At 43.1% G+C, this 25,502-nt stretch overlaps 1 protein-coding gene across 5 annotated transcripts in view; it reads left to right on the top strand.

Annotated features, from left to right (window-relative positions):
* The window catches only part of LOC143486095 (polymeric immunoglobulin receptor-like), a 51,156-nt gene extending 30,543 nt beyond the window's left edge, over positions 1-20,613 (top strand). For 2 of the 5 annotated variants that reach the window (XM_076985923.1, XM_076985924.1), the window contains 7 exons: positions 14,652-14,978; positions 15,351-15,686; positions 16,793-16,906; positions 17,206-17,319; positions 17,450-17,557; positions 18,081-18,127; positions 18,425-20,613. In XM_076985923.1, coding sequence (XP_076842038.1) covers positions 14,652-14,978; positions 15,351-15,686; positions 16,793-16,906; positions 17,206-17,319; positions 17,450-17,557; positions 18,081-18,127; positions 18,425-18,865 — 1,487 coding nt within the window. In that variant the 3' untranslated portion in view covers positions 18,866-20,613. Of the gene's footprint in view, positions 1-13,599; positions 14,023-14,195; positions 14,520-14,651; positions 14,979-15,350; positions 15,687-16,792; positions 16,907-17,205; positions 17,320-17,449; positions 17,558-18,080; positions 18,128-18,424 lie in introns of those variants that run through there. The other 3 variants (XM_076985922.1, XM_076985925.1, XM_076985926.1) reach the window with 3 other exon arrangements.
* The last annotated feature ends 4,889 nt before the right edge of the window (positions 20,614-25,502 follow it).

Here is a 25,502-nt window from a genome sequence, read left to right as displayed (position 1 = left end):
TCATCCACTGCTCACCTGTCCTCATCACCTGCTTCTACAGTGCAAACTGAGCACAGTGACTCTACACGAGGTGAGACCCCTGTCTCTACACACACCAATCTCTTAACCCAAAATGATCAGGCTTCATCCCATTGTTTTACAGGTGTGTGTTTGTGTATGTATGTGTGTGTTCTTACAGCATTGCCTGGTCTGGCTGTGTTCTCCTCCCTTGGTGCTGGTTTAGTGTTGATTACTTTTGTTGTGATTACATCGATCTACTGCACAATAAAGAGAAGAGGTACAACAAACTTCATAATGCAAACATATGCTGAACAACACTCATTTAATCACTCAGTTAAATATTCAGTTACTAAAGAACATCAGTTTGTAGACAGAGCTGCACAGGAGGTGGATTCATATTTATTTTGGTGAACCACACAGGATTCAGATGCTTCAACTTCATCTTCAGAAAAAGAAAAAATATGCGAGGTTACACATTCACTTATACCCTCAGTTAAAAGTTAAACACTCCATGACACTCTCAGTTAAACACTCAGTGACACCCTAAGTTACATCCAGTGACACCCTCAGTTAAACATTCAGTTACACTAGGGTGACCAGATGTCCTCTTTTTCCTAGACATGTCCTACTTTTGAGACCTAAAAAAATGTCCGGGGGGGGAATTTCAAAATCGTCCGGGATTTCGCGAAGGAAGTGTGGGTAGATCGCATGACATTAAAAAGTAGTGGATGAATGACAGGCTATCGTCCATTTGCACTGACGGTTGTATTTTGACTGACATAAACGGTAGCTAATCCGACGTCCCCAAAGTCAACGATCGACACGTCCCCCCCCCCCCCCCCCCCCCCCACGGCCAACAATCGACACACACGCCCTGAATTAAACATTCAGTTACACCCTCAGTCACACTCGTCAGTCTCCATGTGATCATAGCAGTACCATTATGTACCACTGTACAGATGTTCACAGATGTTCACAGCCTTGTTCACATGCCTTGTAACAACATGTGGCCTGACCATTCAGTTCATGAGGTTCATCAGTGGTTTATACCTCATTGTGAACTCTTATCATGGTTGTGCTGAAGAGTTGTTTGTGGTCATCTTGCACACGTCTACATCTTGAAGCCTGTTAGTGTAAGACATATGCACATCCTTTAATTAATGCTCATAGTTTCTACTACAACTGTAGAACATGTATTGCAGTCCAAATTTAATGTACTGAAGTTCAGAGTAAAACCTCTGAAACACATCTGGACAAATAATGAAAAAGATGGCATTAATACTAAAAATTGGCATTAAATATTAAAAATTAATGTGTTAATTAATGTGTTAAAAATGTGTTAATATTCACTGTATTAATACTTTTTTTGTGCTAATACCTGTGTTAATATTCACTGTATTCATACTTTTTTGTGCTAATACCTGTGTTAATACTCAGTGTGTTAATACTCAGTGTTTTAATACTTAATGTGTTAGTACTCTGTGTGATAATACTTTCTCAGCATTACTACAGCATTCCTTTTCTCTGTTGCCTTCGTTGTCTCCCTACAGGCCCCGGGACAGTGAGACAGTCTAGAGAGGTGGGTACACAGTCACTTGACAACACGTGATCACATCATTTGCTACATTCATTTGCTGAACAAATTTATCTAAAGCTCTTTAATGTTATTAATTTTACTCCTTTCAGATAAATGAAGATTACATAAACATCACAACAATTCATGCTTTCCAACAAAGAGAAAACAACCAATCAAAGTCTGTCTATCAGAATTTTAGCCAAATCTTTGAATCAGGACACAGGGAGTGATAGAGCACAGGGCGTTATGGAGCACAGACCACTGTGTGTTATGTTATGCTCATTAAAACTGCTGTGCTGTGTTATGCTCATTAGAAAAGGAATTAACAGGTCACAGTTATTCATGTATGCTCTCCTTTTAATGTTGTGTAAAAATTATCATGTCTGACAAGAAATATTTCCCTTACATAATATAAATAAGTATAGACAAATTATTTTGTGTAATGTGTAATTTTTTATGTAATGTGGTAGGGGAGCTTATACTGTTGCTGAATATAATGTGCTAAACAGATTCAGTAGTGTCATCTAGTGGGAATCCTCAACCCAAGTGTTTACACTGGTGGTCAATAGTCATTCTGCATTTATTTCATGCTCTACACACACGTGCGACTGTGCCATAATGTGCTGAGTGTCTCTCAACTAATCTTATTTGATCCATTCTATCTCTGTGTCTGAACCCCAGTTGTACTCAGTGTATCTGTCAGTGTATTTTTATACAAAAATACAATATTTTTGTACATCTATTGTCTTGCTGGAAACAGTATTCCTTAAACCTTTGACATAAAGTGGGTAATGTGTAACCATCTAAAATATATTTAAATGTGGTATAATTAACATTAACTGGAACTAAGTACAACAACACAAAACATTGACGTGCTGTGCAACAACACAGCACACACTGATATCAATCAATCAATCAAATTTTATTTATATAGCGCTTTTTACAACAGTTGTTGTCACAAAGCAGCTTTACAAGTGCCGAGTCCTAGCCCCCAGTGAGCAAGCCAAAGGCGACAGTGGCAAGGAAAAACTCCCTAGTTTTTTTGCATGAGGAAGAAACCTTGAGAGGAACCAAGACTCAGGGGGGGAACCCATCCTCCTCTGGCCGACACCGGTCACCATGACAACAACAACAATTTAGACAAAAAGAAGAGAAAGAAAAGGAAAAATATGTAATAATATCCATCATGATGTATGCATCCGGTTAGGCAGGAGGTGGCTGGCCCAGGATGGATCGCTGGTCTCCTCATCTCATTATTCCTCAAGCAGGCGGGCAGCCATGTGGAGAAATGAAACAGGGAAAATTAGCTCTGTATGAGGACATATACAGTACAGGTGAAATTATAAACATTTCCGGAGTGTGGCAGCAACTCCGGCATTAAGTTAAATTATTACAGCCTAGCTAAAAAGGCAGAACCAGAAGGTAACATAGGCTTGGGGGCATTCTGAGACAATGGCATCCGTCCACTGCACTGTCAACAAACTTGAGTGACCACGAGCAGTGACAGGACGACAGCACCAGCGCCCCAGTCTACCATAAAACCCTTCGCCTGTGAACCCCTGGATCTGTACCTTAATCTAAGGGGGGATATTACTTATCAAACGCTAAACTAAATAAGTGGGTTTTCAACCTAGACTTAAAGATTGTGACTGTGTCGGAGTCCCGGACGCATTTAGGAAGATTATTCCAAAGCTGGGGGGCCTTACAAGAAAAGGCTCTTCCCCCTGCTGTTACCTTGTTAATTTTTGGAACTAATAAAAGACCAGCACCCTGTGATCTTAGTGGGCGTGGGGGTTCGTAATAGGAAATAAGTTCCTGAAGGTACTCAGGAGCAAGCCCGTGCAATGCTTTATAAAAGAATTTTAAAGTCAATACGGAATTTAACTGGGAGCCAATGCAGGGCTGATAGGACTGGACTGATATGCTGAAATTTTCTAGTTCTGGTCAGAACCCTGGCTGCGGCATTTTGAACTATTTGAAGTTTATTTAGATTCCTATTTGAACATCCTGACAGTAGTGCATTGCAGTAGTCTAATCTAGAGCTAACAAAGGCGTGCACCAATTTTTCCGCATCATCCTGTGATAATGCATTTCTTAATTTAGCAATGTTACGGAGATGTAGAAAAGCTATCCTAGTAGTATTATCTATGTATTTATCAAATGATAGGTCAGAGTCGAGTATGACGCCTAGGTTTTTGGCTACTGTGCCAGGTGTAATGAGGTAGCCTGCGAGATTAAGCATTAGATCTCAATTTTTCTTAAACTGAGTTTGTCATCAGGTTTGGCTGATATGTAAAGTTGAGTGTCATCTGCATAGCAGTTAAAATTGACACCATGTTTGTTTATAACTGTGCCCAATGGTAGCATATATAATGTAAATAATAGTGGTCCTAGAATGGAGCCTTGCGGGACCCCATATTTAACTTTTGTACGTTATATGCTTTGCAACAACAGCACACACTGATATCTGCTGTGCAATAACACAGCACACACTGATATCTGCTGTACAACACAACACACAATGATATCTGCTGTACATCACAAAAACCAGTTTCAAATTCAATTTAAGTTTGAGGTTAAACTTTCATATTTCAATATTCAATCACTGTAAAACCCAACAAGTTCACTAAACTCAAAAGTTTTGTTTTAACCGATTACCTAAGAAATGTTAAGTTCATGTAATAAATTTTTAAAGTACAGTTAACTAAAAAAAATAAAACTTAAATAAAATATATAAGTTTTGTCACGTTGAGGACCCCGGCCCCTCCCTTTTGGGCATGTGTTTACGTTGTCTACGTGCATCGTCTGCCTCTGTGGAACTACGTTATGGTTATGTCTTAACCATGTGATAATCCGTCTCACCTGTGACTCGTCTCATAATCACGTGGGGCTAATGTGGTTTGTCTATTTAATGTGCGCTCACGCAGTGTCCTGTGCTCGTCATTGTCTAGAGTTTACACGTTTCTGTGTGCTTGTTATATGTTCCTTGTGCGCTGTATTGCACAATCATTGTAGAAAATAAAAGTGACGTCAGTGAAAAGGAGGATTCGTGTCTCATCCTTCCCTGCTCCGCCGTGCGTCACAAGTTTAGGAAAATCTTAATTTTTAAGATATATATATATGTTTTTAAGTACTACATACTACAATACTTTTAGTAATAATTATATAATTAATATAATTTCCCCCAACTTAACCATTTTTTTTTTTTATGGCATTTGGCAGACGCTCTTGTCCAGGGCGACTTACATTTTATCTCAAGTGAGCAATTGAGGGTTAAGGGTCTTGCTCAGGAACACCTCAGTCATGGCTTCAGGTCTGGGAATCGAAACTTAAAACATAACAAAAAGTTAAGACAGCACAAAACCTTAATGCTGGATTTACAGTGTAGTTTTCCCGCACCAGCCGCACTGTCCACCATGTTTGTTCAAAAATCACAGTATGCTAATTAGATGGTTTTAACCAATAGGCATGCAGACGCTCGGCAAAAATTAAATGAAAAACAATGAGTTTAGTGATTGTCTTCACTTGAAAATGTTGAGCTTATTGAGATTAAAACTTGAATATCATTGTATGAACTTTAATGTTTTAAGCTGTTTGAACTGTTTTGCAGTTTTGCTTACAAATAGAATAATTTTAATGAGTTCACCACACTGTCAGGGAATACAGTGATGGAATATGACAACAAATGTGGACCATGTTGTGCTGTTGAATTATGAGGGAGAAATCTTGAACGCGCTGAACTTTAGTGAAGGCCTCAGTGATTGTTTTACACAGCTCCATCACCTCACATCATATCTGCCTGACTACTGCAGGTGCTGAAACAGAAGCTTCCTTCCTGTTCAGATGGTAACAGAACAGAAACCCTCCTCACTGGAGAGTAAGCATTGTATTGGATGTTATTAGTAAATTATTACAGTGAAGAACAATGTATAATAATATTACTAATATAATAGCTATTTTCAATAGCCATAATTCATGAATGAATATAAAGTATGTATTATATTGTTAATTGTTTAAAAAATTGTGCTAATTTCTTTACTCTCAGTTTCCTCTAGATGGCAGCAGAGCTTTTGCCACAGATAATCTGATGTATAGTCACTGTTCCTATTCTACACTATTTAGTATGTGGACACTTTCCTATCACTTCAAAATGAGTTTGTTGAACTTCCTACACTAAAATCATGTCCATCAATATTGAATTACTCCAAATCAAACCAATCAGAACATGTCTCTATGTGTTGAAGTACACAATAATAGGGTCTTCCCCAAACTTCCCCTTAAAGTTGGAAGGTCTAAAAGGTCTTTAAATGCTTCCAGAGACAGTCTGGAACTGTAGTGAGTGAATCAACAATCTGTACTCCTGTAGATCACCTGTTAGAGTAAGACATGTACACCAAGACATGTCACTAACCTTTAGGCCACAGATGCACCCCCAACTGACCCCCTGTGATTATGCATCATCTTCCACTGTGTGACCCTGCTGTTTAACATTCAGGAGGGGTGTTGACCAACATTCACCATATAGTCTATGTGACTGGATGCCAGTCACAGTGTAGAGATAGTGACTCCAGATCCAGTAACAAGAAAAAAAATTAATCAGAGGTATAAAGTTGTTCCTGACACAACACACCAAATCCATCTGATACACTAATGATTAGGTGGGTCATGAGCTGGATCTAGTGTGGTACAGCAGGGTAGAGCTGATGCTGTTCTGATCAGAGGAGGCTCAGGGATGCAGGCCCATTTGGCAGAACCATAAGCACATTTCACCTGTTAAGACACAGTTTGCAAACATATTTTCACCCACTAAAACACATATTAGATTAGATTAGATTAGATTAGATTCAACTTTATTGTCACTGTACAAGTACAAGTACGCGCCAATGAAATGTAGTTGGCATCTAACCAGAAGTGCAATAAAAAACATTATTTACAGAAAGTGCGGTAGTGCTGATTCATAAATATAAATGTACACTTGAATATGTAATACAGCATATAATATACAATTTATACAGTAATATAGTCTGTATAATATACAGCAGAACAGTACTATGACTAGATTATTGTATACATGTTGAAATGTAGCCATGTGAATATAAGATGTGAAGATATTGTACAGATAATGTTTTGTATATGTCCTGGGAGCAGCAGTCCAAGTGTGGTTTACATGAGGAGGTATGTTAACAGTGCACAGGAGGTGCAGAGAGAGGTTGTGGAATGTTGTGTGACGTTTAAAGTGACTGTGCAGTGTTCATCAAGATAGCCTGCTGGTGCGGAAACGGAGGTTCCGGTAACGCCTGCCAGATGGTGAGAGGCTGAAGAGTCAGTGGTTTGGGTGGGTAACATCCTTGATGATGTTTCTCGCCCTGCCCAGGCAGCGCTTGCGGTGGATATCTTCCATTGTGGGTAGGTCAGTGCCAATGATGCGCTGCGCTGTTTTTACCACTCGCTGGAGTGCTGTGCGGTCTGTAGCGTGGCAGCTGCTGTACCAAACAGAGATGCAGTTGGTCAGTATGCTCTCGATGGTACAGCGGAAGAAGTTCACCAGGATCTTGAGAGACAGGTTAGCTTTCTTGAGGCTGCGAAGAATGTAGAGGCGCTGCCGTGCCTTTTTGATGAGGACAGAGGAGTTCAAGGACCAGGTGAGGTCATTGGAGATGTGGAGACTGAGGAACTTGAAGCTGGACACCTGATCCACTGCAGCTCCGCTGATGACGATGGGGGTGTGTGCTTGTTTCCTAGTGCACCTGAAGTCTATGATGAGCTCCTTTGTTTTGTGTGTGTTGAGTGTCAGGTTGTTGTCATGGCACCATGAGGACAAGTGCTGTACTTGTCCCTGTAGGCTGTCTCATCATTGTCTGTGATCAGGCCTATCACTGTGGTGTCATCCGCGAACTTGACTATGGTGTTTGAACCATGAACCGGTACACAATCATGGGTGAGGAGGAAGTACAGTATATTGTACTATACAGTATATTGCACTGTGATGCACTTGGTTACAACTAATAAAGCATTTGTCTTACAACTTAAACACAGTCACTCTAAATTGATCACATATATGACAAATGATGTGAAGAAACCAATACAGAGTACAGAGAGAGTACAAAGAGGCCTGGTTGTAAAAGTTTCACTATGGATAGAAATAGTCAGAGAGGGTAAGGGTAAGAGGTGGAAGAGGAGAAAGAAGAAGAGAGACGAGATGAACAATAATTTCAGATGAAATATGGGCAACCATCATTGACCACATTGTCCATGGATTGAGTATGATGGAAGCAGGACATCGAGATCAGCTCAACCTGAGTAGATTCACCGTGTCCACTGTAGTCCAAAAGGGTTAGGCAGGAGACAAGGTCTAGGGAACAAGCAGAGGTCGGTACACAGGAATATCAACTACAGGGTATAACGCTTGGTACGCAACATATGTGGCAATACTTTGCAACCAGGAAGTGAAGCGCAGGTACCGTATATAAGTATATCAGGGATTAGGGCATGGTAGGTAGAACCAGGTGAATACACTCAGACTATCAGGTGCTATTCCTGACATTACCGACCTCTGCTTGTTCCCTAGACCTCGTCTCCTGCCTAGCCCTCTGACACCTCACGGACTCTGCCTCCCCGTTACGACCTCAGACCGGACTGACCATGAGCTAACCTGCATAGTTCCATCGCTTTCTTGTATGCTGCCATTGTACTGATCTTTCATAATAAAAGCATTGAGCTTTTGCATAAGGATCCCTCTCCATGTCCTTCCTATGTAACAAAGAGAACACTGAGGACAGGGGAGGCGTGGCAGACAGAAGAAAAACCAAGGTGTAACGTTCTGCGCGGAGCAGAACACGGAGGCGAACACAAACGCTGAGGAGAGCGAGATTTATTCAAGGAAATTCCATAGACAGAGTCGAAGTGACGGGCATGGGTCATAACGTGCAGGCAATCAGAACACGAAACACGGACAGACATGGCAAAACACAACAAGGAGGACTCACTAAACAGCAGCACTAGGGCGAACAGGCAAAACAAACAAAAAGACCGACCACTAGACCTGGGAGACACAGGGATTAATATACACAGGACTAAACAAGGGACAGGTGATGACAATGACACAGGGGCGTGGTAACAAACAAGGAATCCATCAAAACCAACGAGCAGGGCGGGACAAACAGGCAGGGAACACAGACATGAGGGAACCCAGAGTGACAGCTACGAGAGGGGGCGTTGCCCTACGTGACATAACCCCCCCTCAAAGCGTGCCACTCCGGGGCACGCAAGGGCAGACAGGACAGGGACAGCGGACAGAGGACAGACCGGAGGGACAGGACCAGACAAAATAGGACGAGGGACCCGGGACATGGCAGGGACTGGAGACAGGGAGACAGGCCAAGAGCTGGGCCGGGACACGGCATGACACGGGACACAGGGAGACCGGACAGGGCCAGGGCGAGGCACAGGAGCAGGGCCGGACAGGACAGGACCGGGGACAGACACTGGAGCGGGGCCAGGGGACAGGGCAGAGGTAAACACTGAGGCAAACACGGCTTGGACGATGGTGATGGGGACAGGAACAAGGTGGGTAACAACTTGGGGAACAGACACGGGGACCGGGACAGAGACGACACCACCAGAAACAGACACGGGAACAGGAACACAGACCTTGACAGACACAACCACAGGGACAGGAACCAAAACAAAACCAGGGACAGGACTGGGGAACATGGGGAACCCGGGCACAGGAGCAGGAACACAGGGCGGAGCAGACAGTACACAGAGTCCATGCCCAACAGGGGGCAGCACAGTCTCTTGGGGCACAGGCGCGGCCGGGCGGCGGGCAGCGGGCACAGGCGGAGCCGGGCGGCGGGCAGCGGGCACAGGCGGAGCCGGGCGGCGGGCAGCGGGCACAGGCGGAGGCGGGCAGCGGGCACAGGCGGAGCCGGGCAGCGGGCACAGGCTGAGCCGGGCGGGGGGCAGTGGGAACAGGCAGGGTCCGCTGGCGGGCAGCGGGAACAGGCAGGGTCCGCTGGCGGGCAGCGGGAACAGGCAGGGTCCGCTGGCGGGCAGCGGGAACAGGCAGGGTCTGCTGGCGGGCAGCGGGAACAGGCAGGGTCCGCTGGCGGGCAGCGGGAACGGGAGCCGGCGTGGACGACCTCTCTCGGGTCGCAGGGACAGGAACCGGCGTGGACGACCTCTCCTGGGTCGCAGGGACAGGAACCAGCACGGACTGCCTACGGGCAGCGGGGACAGGAACAGGCACGGACTGCCTACGGGCAGCGGGGACAGGAATCTGAGGTGAGGAGATGCACTCGGGGGGCGGAGCCGCCAAGCCGACGTCCTCGGGGGGCGGAGCCACCATACTGACGTCATCGGGGGGCGTGTCCGCCAAGCCGACGTCCTCGGGGGGCGGAGCCACTATACTGATGTCATCGGGGGGAGTGTCCGCCAAGCCGACGTCCTCGGGGGGCGTGTCCGCCAAGCCGACGTCCTCGGGGGGCGGAGCCACTATACTGACGTCATCGGGGGGCGTGTCCGCCAAGCCGACGTCCTCGGGGGGCGTGTCCGCCAAGCCGACGTCCTCGGGGGGCGGAGCCACTATACTGACGTCATCGGGGGGCGTGTCCGCCAAGCCGACGTCCTCGGGGGGCGGAGCCACCAAGCCGACGTCCTCGGGGGGCGGGACCGCCAAGCCGACGTGGCTTGTACTCCCCCCCAAAAAATACTTGGGGGTGTCGTGATGTGTAGCTGGCGGGATCAGCGGCGGTAGGTCCTCCTCCTCAGGGTCCTGGGTGAGCCTGGAAGAATACACAGACACAGAAGCCCCTCGGTGGCTCTCTCTGCGACGGCTCCGCCTCCTCTGAGGCGTCGGGAGCTCGCAGAAGCCATCGAGAGCCAACCGAGGGTTAAGCAAACGCCAGTCTGTGCACTCAATCCGTCTGCCCGCGACTTGTACTACAGGTTTCTCCTCCCTATAGTGATCAAGCCGGGCAGACACGTGGCGCTCAACAGGAGTCTCGACGCGAAAGCCAGTCGAAACCGAAAGTGACTGGGCTTTCGTTGGTGCGCGTCGAGACTTCCGTGTTCCCACAGCGCCAGGGGAATTTCTGTCTCTGGTTCGTTCACGCTGCGATATCAGAGAGTTGAACTGGACCGAACCAGCCAACATCTCATCACAGCGATTAAACTCACCAGAGTCTCGCTCCCTCGCTGTGTCCTTGTAAGGTCGGTCTTTATGTAACGTTCTGCGCGGAGCAGAACACGGTGGCGAACACAAACGCTGAGGAGAGCGAGATTTATTCAAGGAAATTCCATAGACAGAGTCGAAGTGACGGGCATGGGTCATAACGTGCAGGCAATCAGAACACGAAACACGGACAGACATGGCAAAACACAACAAGGAGGACTCACTAAACAGCAGCACTAGGGCGAACAGGCAAAACACAGCGAAAAACAAAAAGACCGACCACTAGACCTGGGAGACACAGGGATTAATATACACAGGACTAAACAAGGGACAGGTGATGACAATGACACAGGGGCGTGGTAACAAACAAGGAATCCATCAAAACCAACGAGCAGGGCGGGACAAACAGGCAGGGAACACGGACATGAGGGAACCCAGAGTGACAGCTACGAGAGGGGGCGTTGCCCTACGTGACACAAGGAAACCGGGAAAACTAGGTGGGACCAGGGAGGAGGGAGGAGCTGGACGTGACATATATATTTTACACAGTACATCATTTCTCATTTTTGATAAACAAGAGTTTTGTTTTGAAACAGCATTTTCTTTGGTGGACAATAAAAATTATTTTTACAGCTTCGTGATCTGGGGTGGGTTTCCCGAAACGTTCGTAGCGCTAAGTACTTCGTAACCTCGTATGAAACTTACGAGGTTAAGAAATACTTAGTGCTACGAACGTTTCGGGAAACTCACCCCTGATCATTGTGTTTTCCTTTTTTCAGTGTGGTGTGTAATGACAGTTCAGTGCAGTTTTTCATTTTTTGAGTATGGGGGGTTTAGAGCACTGCTTGTGGCAATAGTTTGGTTCTGCAGGAAGAGTCAGAGGTTTTGTGAATTTAGTGTGTGAATTGGGTTTTGTGTTTACAGGTTGGAGAAATAGATGCATGGTTTCAGGAAATGTGTCTTAGCAATTGAGAAAAACTGTAATATACAGTAGTATTAATGTAGATCCACACATGCAGTTTTGACTCACATTCCAACTCGCGTTTTAGGTTTCCAAACAAAAATTTTATTTCTTCAAAAAATATCACAAGAAAGCTGAACTAAACGTATAAACTGAGAACTAAGTACTTATATTCATGTTTCTAATTCCTAAATCCTAAAACTGCGGTCAGAAAAGGTGAGGCTCCGTCACCCCAAACCGCATGTCTTGTAGCTTGAACGTGCCTATTGCTCACGAACCTAAACCACACACAGTAATTAAGCAAATCGCAACTGCCACCTACAGGCGCCTAGTGGTAACACACATTTCAAATACAATGTTCAAATAATGTTACATTAAAATTGGCACTTACAATTAATATATTAATATTAACATAGTATTAATAAAAGAGAACTCAGGATTACAAACATCAAATCAGAAAAGTTAATCAATAAAGTAATCCACAGAAAATGACCTTTTATTAAATATATTTGTCATACTCATGTAGTAAAGATGAATTTGGTTTGTCACTAGGTGCAATAGGAAGTGGCTAATGTCTCTCAAATTCCTGTAGTTAGAAGCAAATATACAGTTATAGTTGAAGTTAACAAAGATGATCTCAGGATGAAGATCCTCCTCATCCTCTAACTGATCTCAGGTAAGATCAGACACTTCTGAAACAATAAGACTCTCCAACATCAAATGAAGGGTTTTAAAGTAAAAAAAACCCCTAAGGATAAATATGACACAACAAATATGGACTATGTTGTGCTGTTAATTTATGAGGGAGAATTCTTGTCAACACTGAACTTTAGTGAAGGCCTCATTGATTGGTTAATGCAGCTCCATCACCTCACTTCGTATTTGCCTGACTACTGCAGGTGCTGAAACAGAAGCTTCCTTCCTGTTCAGATGGTAACACAGAACAGAAACCCTCCTCACTGGAGGAAATCTGCTTTATGCCTTTATGCATATGTTCTCTGGTTTATTCCTTTGTTGTAAGCTGAACTATTTTGGCTTGTGTTTGATTGGCAGTGTCCTGGCAGAGTGCCATGCACTTGTAATAGTTAGCCCTGCTGTTTTTAGCAAAACCACATTACTAATTAATGTTATTTGAAAGTTTATGTTAATGTTTATAAAGGTCATTTAGGGTTTGTTTTGAGGTATCCAACAGCAATAAAAATAGCATGTCAACAGCTAAATTCAGATGGAAATTCTGAGTTCACTGTGTACGTCAGTGTACATCATTAGAAACAGTGTTGATGACTGTGGCCTCTAGAGAAATTAGTTCATATATGGGGCAGAGTCACCAAGTGCATATATGCACATGAAATATACATTATGGTCAAGGATTACATTGAATTCCTTGTAACTTGGAAGTTGTGTGCAGTGTGAACATATTGGTTTCACATGTGAACCTATGAAAACTGCAAATAAGTAGGTTCCCATTTATTTAAAGACTCCCAAACCGAATCCCTCACTCTGTGATCCACTGCCATGTCTCTGTGATCCACTGCCATGTCTCTGTGATCCACTGCCATGTCTCTGTGATCCACTGCCATGTCTCTGTGATCTACCATCATGTCTCTGTGCTGTTTTAGTCTGTGAGTGAATATATAATGCATAATCTGAAAAAAGGAAATGCAGAACAAAACAAACTAAAAACCATGCAAATAATTTTAGACCTGCCAAATCTACACTGCAGGAATTACTCCACTATCTTCCTATCAGAGGGAGAAGCAGGTCATTGACAGGACAGTCCACCAATGACGTGATAGCGTATTCAGGAGGAGGAGTCAGAATAGTATACACATACTTTATATGAGGAAAGACATGAAACAAATAAAAAAAAACATTTTTAACAATAATGAAAGTCCCCTTTGACTAATTCTTTTAACCAATGCATGCATATAGTAGCCTTTTGTAGCCTTATATTAGATACCATAGAAATCTGTAAAAAAAATATGGGGCACAATTACATCTCTACTATCTATTTTAAAATATTTTCCAAGACAATTTTAGTAAAGATTTCATCATTTGATGATAAGGTTACATTTAACTTAATGTGCTTTCTCTCTCTTTCTGTTTCTCTCTCTGTCCCTCATGAAAAGGGGAAGTCCATCTTCACTTACTCTTTAAAAAGCAGATAAAGACAGCGCAGGCAGAGACAGAGATGTGGTGTGAGTTACAGCACCTCCGGTATCTGTTTACAGTGGAGTGAAGTTGGTCTGGATATCTAAACTCCTGAACTCAGAATGAAGGTCTTCATCATCTTCACCCTCTACCTGATCTCAGGTAATGAAAAGCACTTCTACATCATCAACACTGTCACTGAGTGTTATTTGCACAGGAAGGTTGTTACGGTCTGAATTCACCTGCACAGCAGTGTTATATTTGTGATTACAAAAGTCACCACTGAGCTTTCACAAACATATTATGAGCTCACTCTGATATTTGATGTGTTTCAGTGACAGGAGTGTCCACCAATAAAGTGACAGCATATTCAGGAGGAGGAGTCATGATCAAATGCAAATATCACGAAGGATATGAAACAAACAATAAATATTTCTGCAAAGAGAAACTTATACTATGTGATGACCAAATTAAAACAGACGATAAAAACATGTGGGTGCATGAAGGCAGATTCTCTCTCTATGATAACACCAGTGCTAAAGTCTTCTGGGTGTTGATGAGAAACCTCACTGTGGAGGATACTGGAACCTACCAGTGTGCAGTGGATAAATATCTACAGACAGACACATACACAGCAGTGAAAGTGAAGGTAATAGCAGGTGAGTGTCCTCTACTGCTCCTGTTCATCCTACTACCCCTTCCAGCATCATGTATTACCACTACAGGGAGGGTGACAGTACAAGCTCTCATACAGGACTCTTTATAACAGTGTGATGTCATCATGCTTTTAGCAGGGGGCGTGGCCTCTAAAGAAGTGACTGCATATGCAGGGGGAGGAGTCAACATCAAGTGCAAATATGAGGATGAATACAAAACCAAACTGAAATATTTCTGTAAGATTGGAAATGATCATTGGTGTTTAGATCAAATAACAACAAACCCAAACACTGACTGGACTCATCAGCTCAGATCCTCAGTTCATGACCACAGAAGTGCAGGATTCTTCAGTGTGTTTATCAGAGAGCTGAGTGTAAATGACTCTGGAACATACCAGTGTGGTGTTGTTGTGTCTGATCAACTACACACCTACACTGGAGTGAAAGTGAATGTAACAGAAGGTGAGTATCATGAAACATACATTCATCTACTAAACTGCTAAATCCAACTCCAGGTCATGGGAGGTGGGGCCTATTAATGCAGTACATGGTGCATAACAGGAACCAAACTTGGACAGGACAGGACAGGACAAGACACACACACAACACACACACACACACACACACACACACACACACACACAACAGGCCAGAGAAACCAATCCTAAAAACCTAAATCCACCACGGTCATGTGAAACAGTTAGGAGAGCTAAATGTGTGTGATATTTTCCTTTATTAGCGTTTATTAGCATGTATTAGCATAGTAAATGCCAGAATAACATAACAGAAGTATTAATTAATACACATCTTGATCTGAATGTATATGATTGACAGATCTGAACTATGGGAGGTCCATCAGTGAGACTGGCTATAGAGGAGGAACTGTGAACATCAGTTGCAAATACCCAGAATCCCAGAGGAGTGACCCCAAGTTTCTCTGCAAGATTGTGGGCACTGATGTTTGTGCTTATAAAACGTCAGTTAAAGAGAGTGGCAGATGGATAAATGAGGGATGCATGTCTCTGTATGACGACAGAACAACTCTACTCTTCACTGTGACCATCAGAGAACTGACTGGTTCTGGTACATACTGGTGTGGAGCTGAATCAGACTGGGAATCTGATCATGGATACAAGGTTTATATCACACAGATCTACCTGACAGTGACTGGTGAGTACATAACATGATCAATGAATTTCAGACACTTTCTTTTAGGAGTCTGTGTACAGCTGCACATTTTTTCTAATACATTATGGGGAGGTTAATGTCATATTTATAATGGTTAAAATGAGGGGCAGAAAAAAGCCTGAAATAGCAGTGTAGCTTTTTCACTGTGTGCATGATGTTTTATTCTGTAGAATTGACTTTTTTAGAATGCAGCCATTAGTATGTGACGTGGGGACAGAGGCAGCAGGAGACAGAGGTTGTAAGCGAAAGGCTTTATTATACATGGTTAGAATAACTGAAACACTCAGGCCACTTAGCAGAACAAACACAAAGCAATACTCAGAAAGATGAAAAGCAGAAGAGAGTCCACAGGCGAACAGCAGTCCCAGTGCAGATCAGACTATCCCACGTAGAGAGGTGAGGGTGCAGGCTGAATGCACAGCACTGGACAGACCGACCTGTGGGGATTTATGGGGCCTGAACCTAATCAGAGACAGGTGTTAGTATTGGGGTGATTGTGATGAAGGGAGTGTCCAGGAATGAGAGGGTGTGTACTGTGTTGGAGTGGGCGTGTGTGAAGGAGTGAATGTGCGTGCCCTTTGGTGGTGTCTGGGCTGACCCACCATGACACAGAATACATCAATATGTCCCAGAAATTATGGGTGACTTTTAGATGAATGTCTGTGTGAGCTTTTTATGTATGTGCACACATGAAGTATGTTCATGACTATAATACAGACCTCACATGTACTGTTTATGACAGTCATTATTATTTTTATTATTTTTACACACTTCTATATTGCCTTTCTCTCTTTATGCAACCAACCAACACACACACACACACACACACACACACACACACACACACACACACACACACACACACACACACACACACACACACACACACACACACACACACACACACACACACACACACACACACACACACACACACAGAGGTGAGAAGCAGCAGCCACAAACAGTGTACCAAAACCTACAATTCCTATGGGGACTGCTCTGTGCTCTGGGCACAGGAGAGGGCGGATAACAGTTTTTGCTTTTGCAACTGAATGTTGAAATGTTAATGTCTTCATCTCCATTAACAGAACTACAAGTGCCAGCACTATCAGTATCTTCATCATGCTCATCACCAAGATCAACTGTACTCACAACATCTAAAACTACAGTCACTTCCTCTCCTATAATAGACACAAGCACAGGTGACACATAATGTACCTTTCCTGAATATCCAGTCTATAGCAGTGGACACAGTGTGGACTTATCACAGTGTGGACTTATCACAGTGTGGACGAATCACAGTGTGGACGAATCACAGTGTGGACTTATCACAGTGTGGACTTATCACAGTGTGGACTAATCACAGTGTGGACTTATCACAGTGTGGACTAATCACAGTGTGGACTAATCACAGTGTGGACTTATCACAGTGTGGACTAATCACAGTGTGGACTAATCACAGTGTGGACAATCTGTCACTTTTGTGCTCCTGTTCATTCAGATATTGCAGTTTCAAACTTATCACCACATCCATCATCACACTTCAGTCCACAGGCCACCCAACTAACCACATCTTCATCATCCACACCCACATCATCTTCCTCTCCTGCTACAGGTGCTGACACACATTAGACTGTACAGTGTGGAGTGAAACTACTCACACACTGTCATCTTCAGACACGACTGCATGTCCAGGATAGAGGTTCAATGTGATTGGCTCACATGTTATGACTCTGTTCCTGCAGGATCTCCATCTTCCACTGTGATCAGTGTTCTGTCTGTGATTCTGGTGCTGCTTCTGATGGGAACATCATTCCTCATAGTGACTCTCAGGAAGAGAAGGAAGACACAAGGTAACAAACACATGCACACACCCCAGTGTTCACACTCATAGTGTACCATAGTGTACACACTCATAGTGTGGCATTGTGTTCACACTCACATATTCAAAACCATTTGAAAATTTTGATTCACCAAATATTTGGTTTTGATCAACTTTTTTTGTACTATGGTGTCATGATAAATTCCAATGTTAAAAGCCATGTTAATAGTTTTAACACAGAGACATTTATGCATGTTTGAAGTAATAACAGATGTGCAGATCTGAATGTTCAGGTGTGATTGTCACATATATCTGTTATGTAGATTAATAACATTTATTAGTCAGGAAAAGGGCTCATTAGGCCCCAGAGTGTGTTACAGTGGAGTCTGATGCTGCCCCCTACTGGGTAGAGATGACCATGCATGTACAAAGCACACAAAGCAAAACCACTAGAGTCAGATGATCAAATGTCTGTTTAATTTTAGTGTGTCACCTTCGAGTAGATTTAGATTTTTAGTTGAAATGTTTGATTGAATGAGAATATTCCTTCTCAGCGTCATCCAAAGGACAGTCCTTCCACAAGTCCTCAGACAGCTGCAGGGTGAGTCAGAACTGTGTTTCAGTATGTCAGTAGTGGAGCTGGGGTTCTTTCATTTCTAGGGAGGACATTATTCATAACTCACATGCACCAATAAAATTAAATAACCTTCCTTCCTGTTACCCTGGTAAAAGGACAAAGCTCACCTTGGGAATAACCACTTAGATTTTTTGCATTTATTCTCAAATGTACAAAACACAAACAAATAAGATGTTAGGTTACTACCTTTTAACACAACTGGCAAACTGTAGTTTGTTATGATTCATCTTGATGTTGATTATTGAATATGATTGTTCTCAGGTTTCATTTAATGGCTGTGACTATGAGGAGATTAAAGACACCAGAAGCCATTCTCTCTCAGACATTGGAGCGTCTACAGTCTACTCTACTGTCTGTCTACCCACAAACCCCTCTGATCCCTCCCAAACCATTTATGCCCAAGGCCAGTTACCCACAAACCCCTCTGATCCCTCCCAAACTGTTTATACTTTAGTTCAACCACCATCACACTTCCATGATATGGACATTTACTCCACAGCTCAATTACCCACAATTCCATTTGCTTCCTCAGTAGGACCCATTGCACAACTGGCCAGCACATCTGCTGAAGGACTCACATATGCAGCAGTGAAGTTCCATAATGAAGCAAACAGTTCCAAACATGTTACCAGGGAGATGTTTAAGAAGGAACATGACTCATGTGACTATGCTACTGTCAATCATGATCCAGGAGGATGTTAGCTTAGAGATTTTTGTTCTATTAATTGGTAATTTATTTTTTTGTTTACTAATAGGAAATTCATTTATTTGTTTGTTTACTAATAGAATCTTCCCCTGCTATTGGGCTGTAATATCTATATAGGCTGTTGTTTAGTTTTCTTGTCTACATATGCACATATACACATATATGATGTAATAATGTGTTATGCTAACATAGTGATCTTCAGCTATGCACCTCCTCACATCAGCTATGCACCTCCTCCCATCAGCTATGCACCTCCTCCCATCAGCTATGCACCTCCTCCCATCAACTATGCACCTCCTCACATCAGCTATGCACCTCCTCACATCAGCTATGCACCTCCTCCCATCAACTATGCACCTCCTCACATCAACTATGCACCTCCTCCCATCAGCTATGCACCTCCTCACATCAGCTATGCACCTCCTCACATCAGCTATGCACCTCCTCACATCAGCTATGCACCTCCTCACATCAACTATGCACCTCCTCACATCAACTATGCACCTCCTCCCATCAGCTATGCACCTCCTCCCATCAGCTATGCACCTCCTCCCATCAACTATGCACCTCCTCCCATCAGCTATGCACCTCCTCCCATCAGCTATGCACCTCCTCACATCAGCTATGCACCTCCTCACATCAACTATGCACCTCCTCACATCAACTATGCACCTCCTCACATCAACTATGCACCTCCTCCCATCAACTATGCACCTCCTCCCATCAGCTATGCACCTCCTCCCATCAACTATGCACCTCCTCACATCAGCTATGCACCTCCACACATCAACTATGCACCTCCTCACATCAACTATGCACCTCCTCACATCAGCTATGCACCTCCTCACATCAGCTATGCACCTCCTCACATCAACTATGCACCTCCTCACATCAACTATGCACCTCCTCACATCAGCTATGCACCTCCTCACATCAGCTATGCACCTCCTCCCTTTGTTGGTGTCTGGTTGAATGAAGCACACAGTACCCCCAGGAATCTGGCTTGCTTGATTTGTCCTTTAATAACAGTGAACAAGAGGGATGTGTTTTCATTATTATTAGCATTATATAAGGACTCACATGAACACGTCTCTTATTCCATCTTAGAATTGTAATTGTCTTTGCCTTTGTTGTTTTTCCTTACTTAAACTGGCTGTAAATATTTCCTGTCTAAAATCTAGCAGCTCGAAAACAAATGCAAGGCTCCTGTGCAGATAATTAAAAACTAAAGGTCCTCTGGATATACAGTAAATACAGTCTAACACCATCATGAAAACATGGAATGTAAATAGAAGGAACAAGCACACCATGAATATTGCAGCACAGTGGGTGGCGCTCTAAATAAATTGAGTCTGTTCCATGTTCCAATCCAGTCCGTGTGATGTCACTCCAGTCCACTCTGTGTGATGACCTTAGAGAAGGAAATAAACACAACTGCAATCATAATTTTAATTAATTGTAATTGTAATAGTAATTGTTCATGTCCCTTTTAAAGTAAGAAGGACTTGAAGACAAGGGGTAAAAATGTCACGAAACATCTTGAGCACAATTATGCTCAAACAGATGTTATGAATCTCTATCTCTCTCTATGTAGTTGTCTCACTGGGCGTAAAGAGGAAGTGAGTATCCTTTCATGCCCTTAAAGCCCTCGGAGAATCTGTCTGGAGTGGAGGGCACTTGTAAAGCTGCTTTGTGACAACAACTGTTGTAAAAAGAGCTATATAAATAAAATTTGATTGATTGATTGATTGAGTTGGTGTGGGTATCTGTGCTCCTGGGGGCTATTCCACGAAGCGAGCTTATGAAAGCGGCGCTTATTAGAGTGAGCCTTGCTTGAGTTAGGCAAACAGTTCACTTCCGTCTAGTTCCGTTCCACTAACGAAATCCAGATGCAACCTGTTCCCACTAATTCAAGCCAGGCTTTTGTAATTGGCATTCATGCGCATGCACACAGTATTTAAACAGCCTCACTAATTGATATTCGAAAAAGCAAGAAAATGTCGAAAGAGCTGAAGGAACGAGCAGCTTTTATTTTTCTTCTGCTGAACAGGAGCTACTTGTAACAGAGGCAAACCCGAGGGTAGAGAAGGATCCATTAGCAGGTGAGTAATAACATTTACATTTACAGCATTTAGCAGACGTATACAGAAACACGGCTTGGTATGCAACACAGGGAGGCAATACTTCACACTGGTGTGTTGAGAGATGAGTCCTTATGTAGGGTGTGGTGAGTAACAGATTGGAGTCAGGTGTGCAGGTCAATATTCCGGTGATGGCGCCCTCTGGCGGTCACGGCCGTCAGTGACATTCCTGACACTACTTATACGTCTGTATGAGGAATATAAAGACATTATTACGAAGAAAGGTGTGACGCCCTAAATGGATTGTCACATTTATGTATTCAGGTCTATGTTAGAAATGTTAACACCATGTGGGGAGGTTAATGTATTGAAATTGCGGGTTGTGACCTGGAGGGGGAGCAGTGCTAGAGGTGAACTCGGCTCCGGCTTTAGGTGGGAAAATCCCTCAAAGCAGTTTCAGGAGTTGTTTCACTGCCTCGTCTTTTCATCCTGCCCATACAGGTGGGTAAAAATAAATGAAAGCTGTTCCGAGTAGGGGAGATAATTAGTTAAATGGATGGGGAGTGAGCAAATGGGTACTGCGTTCGAAGTAAGCCTTAAATGGATGCTTTTGCGGATTTATCTGACGAACAAACGGTGTAATCGTGGACGTGCGATTAAGATCGGTCAGTCTGACCATGCTAATGTCACGCACGAACACTGACCCAGTATGAATAATGTTTCAGTCCTTGAGTTAGTAAGGGCCTAGGTGGGGAGACCAGATTGGGTTTATCCTCAATGATGAGAATATTAGTCTGAGTACTATCATCGTTCTGCAGTAACATGAATGTTAGCTTCGTGAGCATCGTAATTAGCTTGCATTAGCATTTATGCTAATTTCGATAGCATCGCGATTAGCTTAGTTAACGTCAATGGCACCATCATTAGCACTAACATTAGCCCTCGTTACCGCCATATACACCGCTATATTGTGTAAGGGGAACTTTTTTGGTGCATATCCATGTAGACACTTGAGCCATAAGGAGACATAGCAGATACTGAAGTTTATAGTTGAAATGTGTTTAATAAAAGAGATCTTGAATTATAAAAGGAAAAGTGATGGAGTACAGGACACAGATATTCATGATGTATGCTCTCTTTTTAATGTTATATAAAATGATCCTTTTTGTCAATAATTGTTTTCTTACATATCATAAATAAGTATAAACGATAAAGTATTTTGTTTATTTATGTAATTGTGGTAGGGGAACTTATACAGTTGCTGAATATAATGTGCTTAACAGATTCAGTGGTGCCATCTAGTGGGAACCCTGAACTCTTGCAGCAGTGTGACCTGGAGATGTGCAATAAACACACAAGTGTTTACACTGGTGGTGTGACGTGCGTAGGAGCAGGCACGGCGACAACGGTGCAATATATACTTTTAACACGAAAACACGTAGCTTCGACACGGTAGTGCAAGCACGATACAAACACACTCACACTGGCACGAAACTTTAGACAAAGACGAGCACAAGACACTGTGCCAACGCACATAATATAGGTGATTAACACAGACCCTCGTGATCTCGAGACAAGGCACAAGTGAGACTACGAACACGCTCACAAACGACCCACACCCACAGAACTACAAACATGGATATAACTGCACGCAGACGACACAATGACACACCCACAGGGAAGGGTTCAGCGCTGTGACCATGACAGGTGGTCAATAGTTGTTCTGCATTCATTTCATGCTGTACACACATGTACAACTGTGTCATAATGTGCTCAGTGTCTCTTACCTAATCTTATTTGATCCATTCCATCTCTCAGTGTCTGAACCCCAGTTGCACTGTCAACAGTGGAGGAGTTAGACTATTATCCTTGGGGTGGCCAGAGGGTGGCCAAAGCTATTTTAGGGGGTCCATAGACTATGACAATGTATATTTAAGAAAAGCATTCAATTGCAATCAAAATCTGTAAATGTTATACTTTTCATATCAAGTACATCTTAAGCACGCAGGAGATCAGATTTGTGTATGAAATTTGCAGTTTTTTTAACAATGTGCAAAATGTACAACATGTAAAAGTAAAAACACAGATGTGCTACTTCTGGCATATCTGGCAGTTAAATGTGTTCAGTTCAGTCCAAATATACAAAATAGGAAAGCTGCTTTCAGCATTCCCTCGATCAGTGAGTTTTTGAAATAATTTATTGCACATGAGTACATATTTTCAGTAACTTACATCACTGATAAGTTTGTGTAACCGTAGGCCTAAGTCGGGGCAAAGAAACCACTGTGTCACGGTGAGGCGGCCCCCTACCGGCCGCCTCCGTCCACAGCGGCTGTTGTTGTTGTTGTCTGGTGACGTCATGTGCGTCCCTCAGGTGGGCGGAGCCCGTGATCCGTCTCACCTGAGGGTCGTTTGTTTGCCTATATATGTCTTGTCTTTGTACCAGTTGACCGCTGGTCATTATATCCTTAATTTGGAGATATTGCACGGGTTTTAGGTTTGCACACTTTCTATTAAACCATCCTTTTTCCCTGAGACTTGGCGTGATCGCTTCCTTTTAGTTGCTCACCCCTGCCCGTCACACACTGTAGATGTAATGTGTAGTGTATAATATTATTTTTCCTAGAAAAGGGTCTTTTTTTACTATTTATTTATTTGCAATATGTAAAATTATAATATAATTCATTAATAATATTACCCGCACCTACAGAGTTAAAAAAAAATGGAAAATGTTTTATAAGCTGCACCGGGCTAAAAGCCGCATATATCTACTGAACTGAACACATTTAACTGAACTGAACCTTAACAGTTTCTGAACGTTGCCTGTAGCATTTCACGTGCAACAGTTTTTGCTTTCAGCCAGTGTTGTGGGGCATTCCGACAACCCTCGTTTATCCGCATAAAGACGCTACAGATTATATTGTCGATTTATACATAAATAAGAGCTAGACTTTAATTATCCATCACAGCAAACTGCATTATCTATGTCCAAAGACACACTGGCTCAAGGGTGTTGATTATTTTAAATAAAATACACACTGGCTATACCGAAGTTCACCTCTGACCACGACATCACAGTATTACGTCTAAATATCTAGTTAGGACAAAACTAGAGTGCTCAATGAACTAAGTTAGTCACTGTAACTCCCGAATATCATCTGTAGCGTCTTTATGCGTGTGCAAACGAGGGGACTCGGAATTTGGCACAACACGTTCGTTTTAAAAAAATCCTCCGTCGTGCCAGCTGCTTGCATGTGTTAAATGAAATTGAGCATTGAGTATTATTACCGATTACAAAACGCAACAGGCTCTCAACAAGATGTTCGGTGCGGTGACATGTCAGTCATCTGGGGGGGCACTTGGGGTGGCCAATTAGAATTCAGGGGGGTCCAGTGCCACCCCGGACCCTGCTTTGGCTCCGCCTATGACTGTCAATCATGTTGATGTGGGTAATATCTTGTACACTTATGTGTCTGTGCTCATGTTCTTATTATCCATTTTATACTTCTCAAAGTAAGCAGGTAAACCTCGACCAGTATACAATTTACGTCAATTTATGGTAAGTAAGCTTCACACTGGATAATGTTAATTCATTTTATATTGAAGAATAGTGTTTGATAATAGCTGCAGTTTTCTAAGTATTTTGTGTTTAATTAGATTGGTTGTGGTTGTATTAATTTCTGTCACGGTACGGCGGCCCCCTACTGGTCGCCCCCGTCTACAGCAGCAGCTTGTCCTGTGGGTGTGGCGTTGTGTTCGTCCCACAAGTGGGCGGAGCCCGCGATCCGTCTCACCTGAGGGTCGTTTGTTCGTCTATATATGTCTTGTCTTTGTACCAGTTGACTGCTGGTTACTATATCCTTAATTCGGATCAGTTCACGGGTTTTGGTTTGCGCACTTTACATATTAAACCATCCTTTTTCCCTGAGACTTGGCGTGATCGCTTCCATTTATTTTCGCTCACCCTGCCCGTCACAATTTCTTGTTTTGTATTTGTTTGCTAGAGAAACCATCATTTGACATCCTTTGTCATTTCCTTCATCCACCATCAAATATCCACTATCCTTTTACCATCAGACAAATGCCTTGTATTTATGATGCATAGACCATTGGAACGCTTACCTTGTGCGTCATCTGAACTAACTGTTGTGAGCTGGACTACTGATGCCACCCTGAATTACTTGTTGTGGACATGTGGCTTCTAATAAAGATGACAATGGCAACCTGTTCATTTTCCTTTATGTTCTGACGGACATACCATCACGATAACATGCCACTTTAGATTCAGTGTAACATCTACAACAAAATTTTACAGTCACTGTTCCTATTATACACTGTTCAGTATGTGGACACTTTCCTATCACTTCAAAATGAGTTTGTTGAACTTCCTACACTAAAATCATGTCCAGTAATATTGAATTACTCCAAATCAAGCCAATCAGAACATGTCTCTATGTGTTGAAGTACACAGTAGTAGGGTCTTCCCCAAACGGTTGCCTTAAAAGTTGCCTTAAAGTTGGAAGGTCTGAAAGGTTTTTAAATGCTTCCAGAG

This window comes from Brachyhypopomus gauderio, unplaced genomic scaffold (assembly GCF_052324685.1).
Source record: "Brachyhypopomus gauderio isolate BG-103 unplaced genomic scaffold, BGAUD_0.2 sc44, whole genome shotgun sequence".
Taxonomy (NCBI): Eukaryota; Metazoa; Chordata; class Actinopteri; order Gymnotiformes; family Hypopomidae; genus Brachyhypopomus; species Brachyhypopomus gauderio.
The sequence above is the reverse complement of the archived record's forward strand: the minus strand, read 5'-3'. Positions and strand labels throughout refer to the sequence as shown.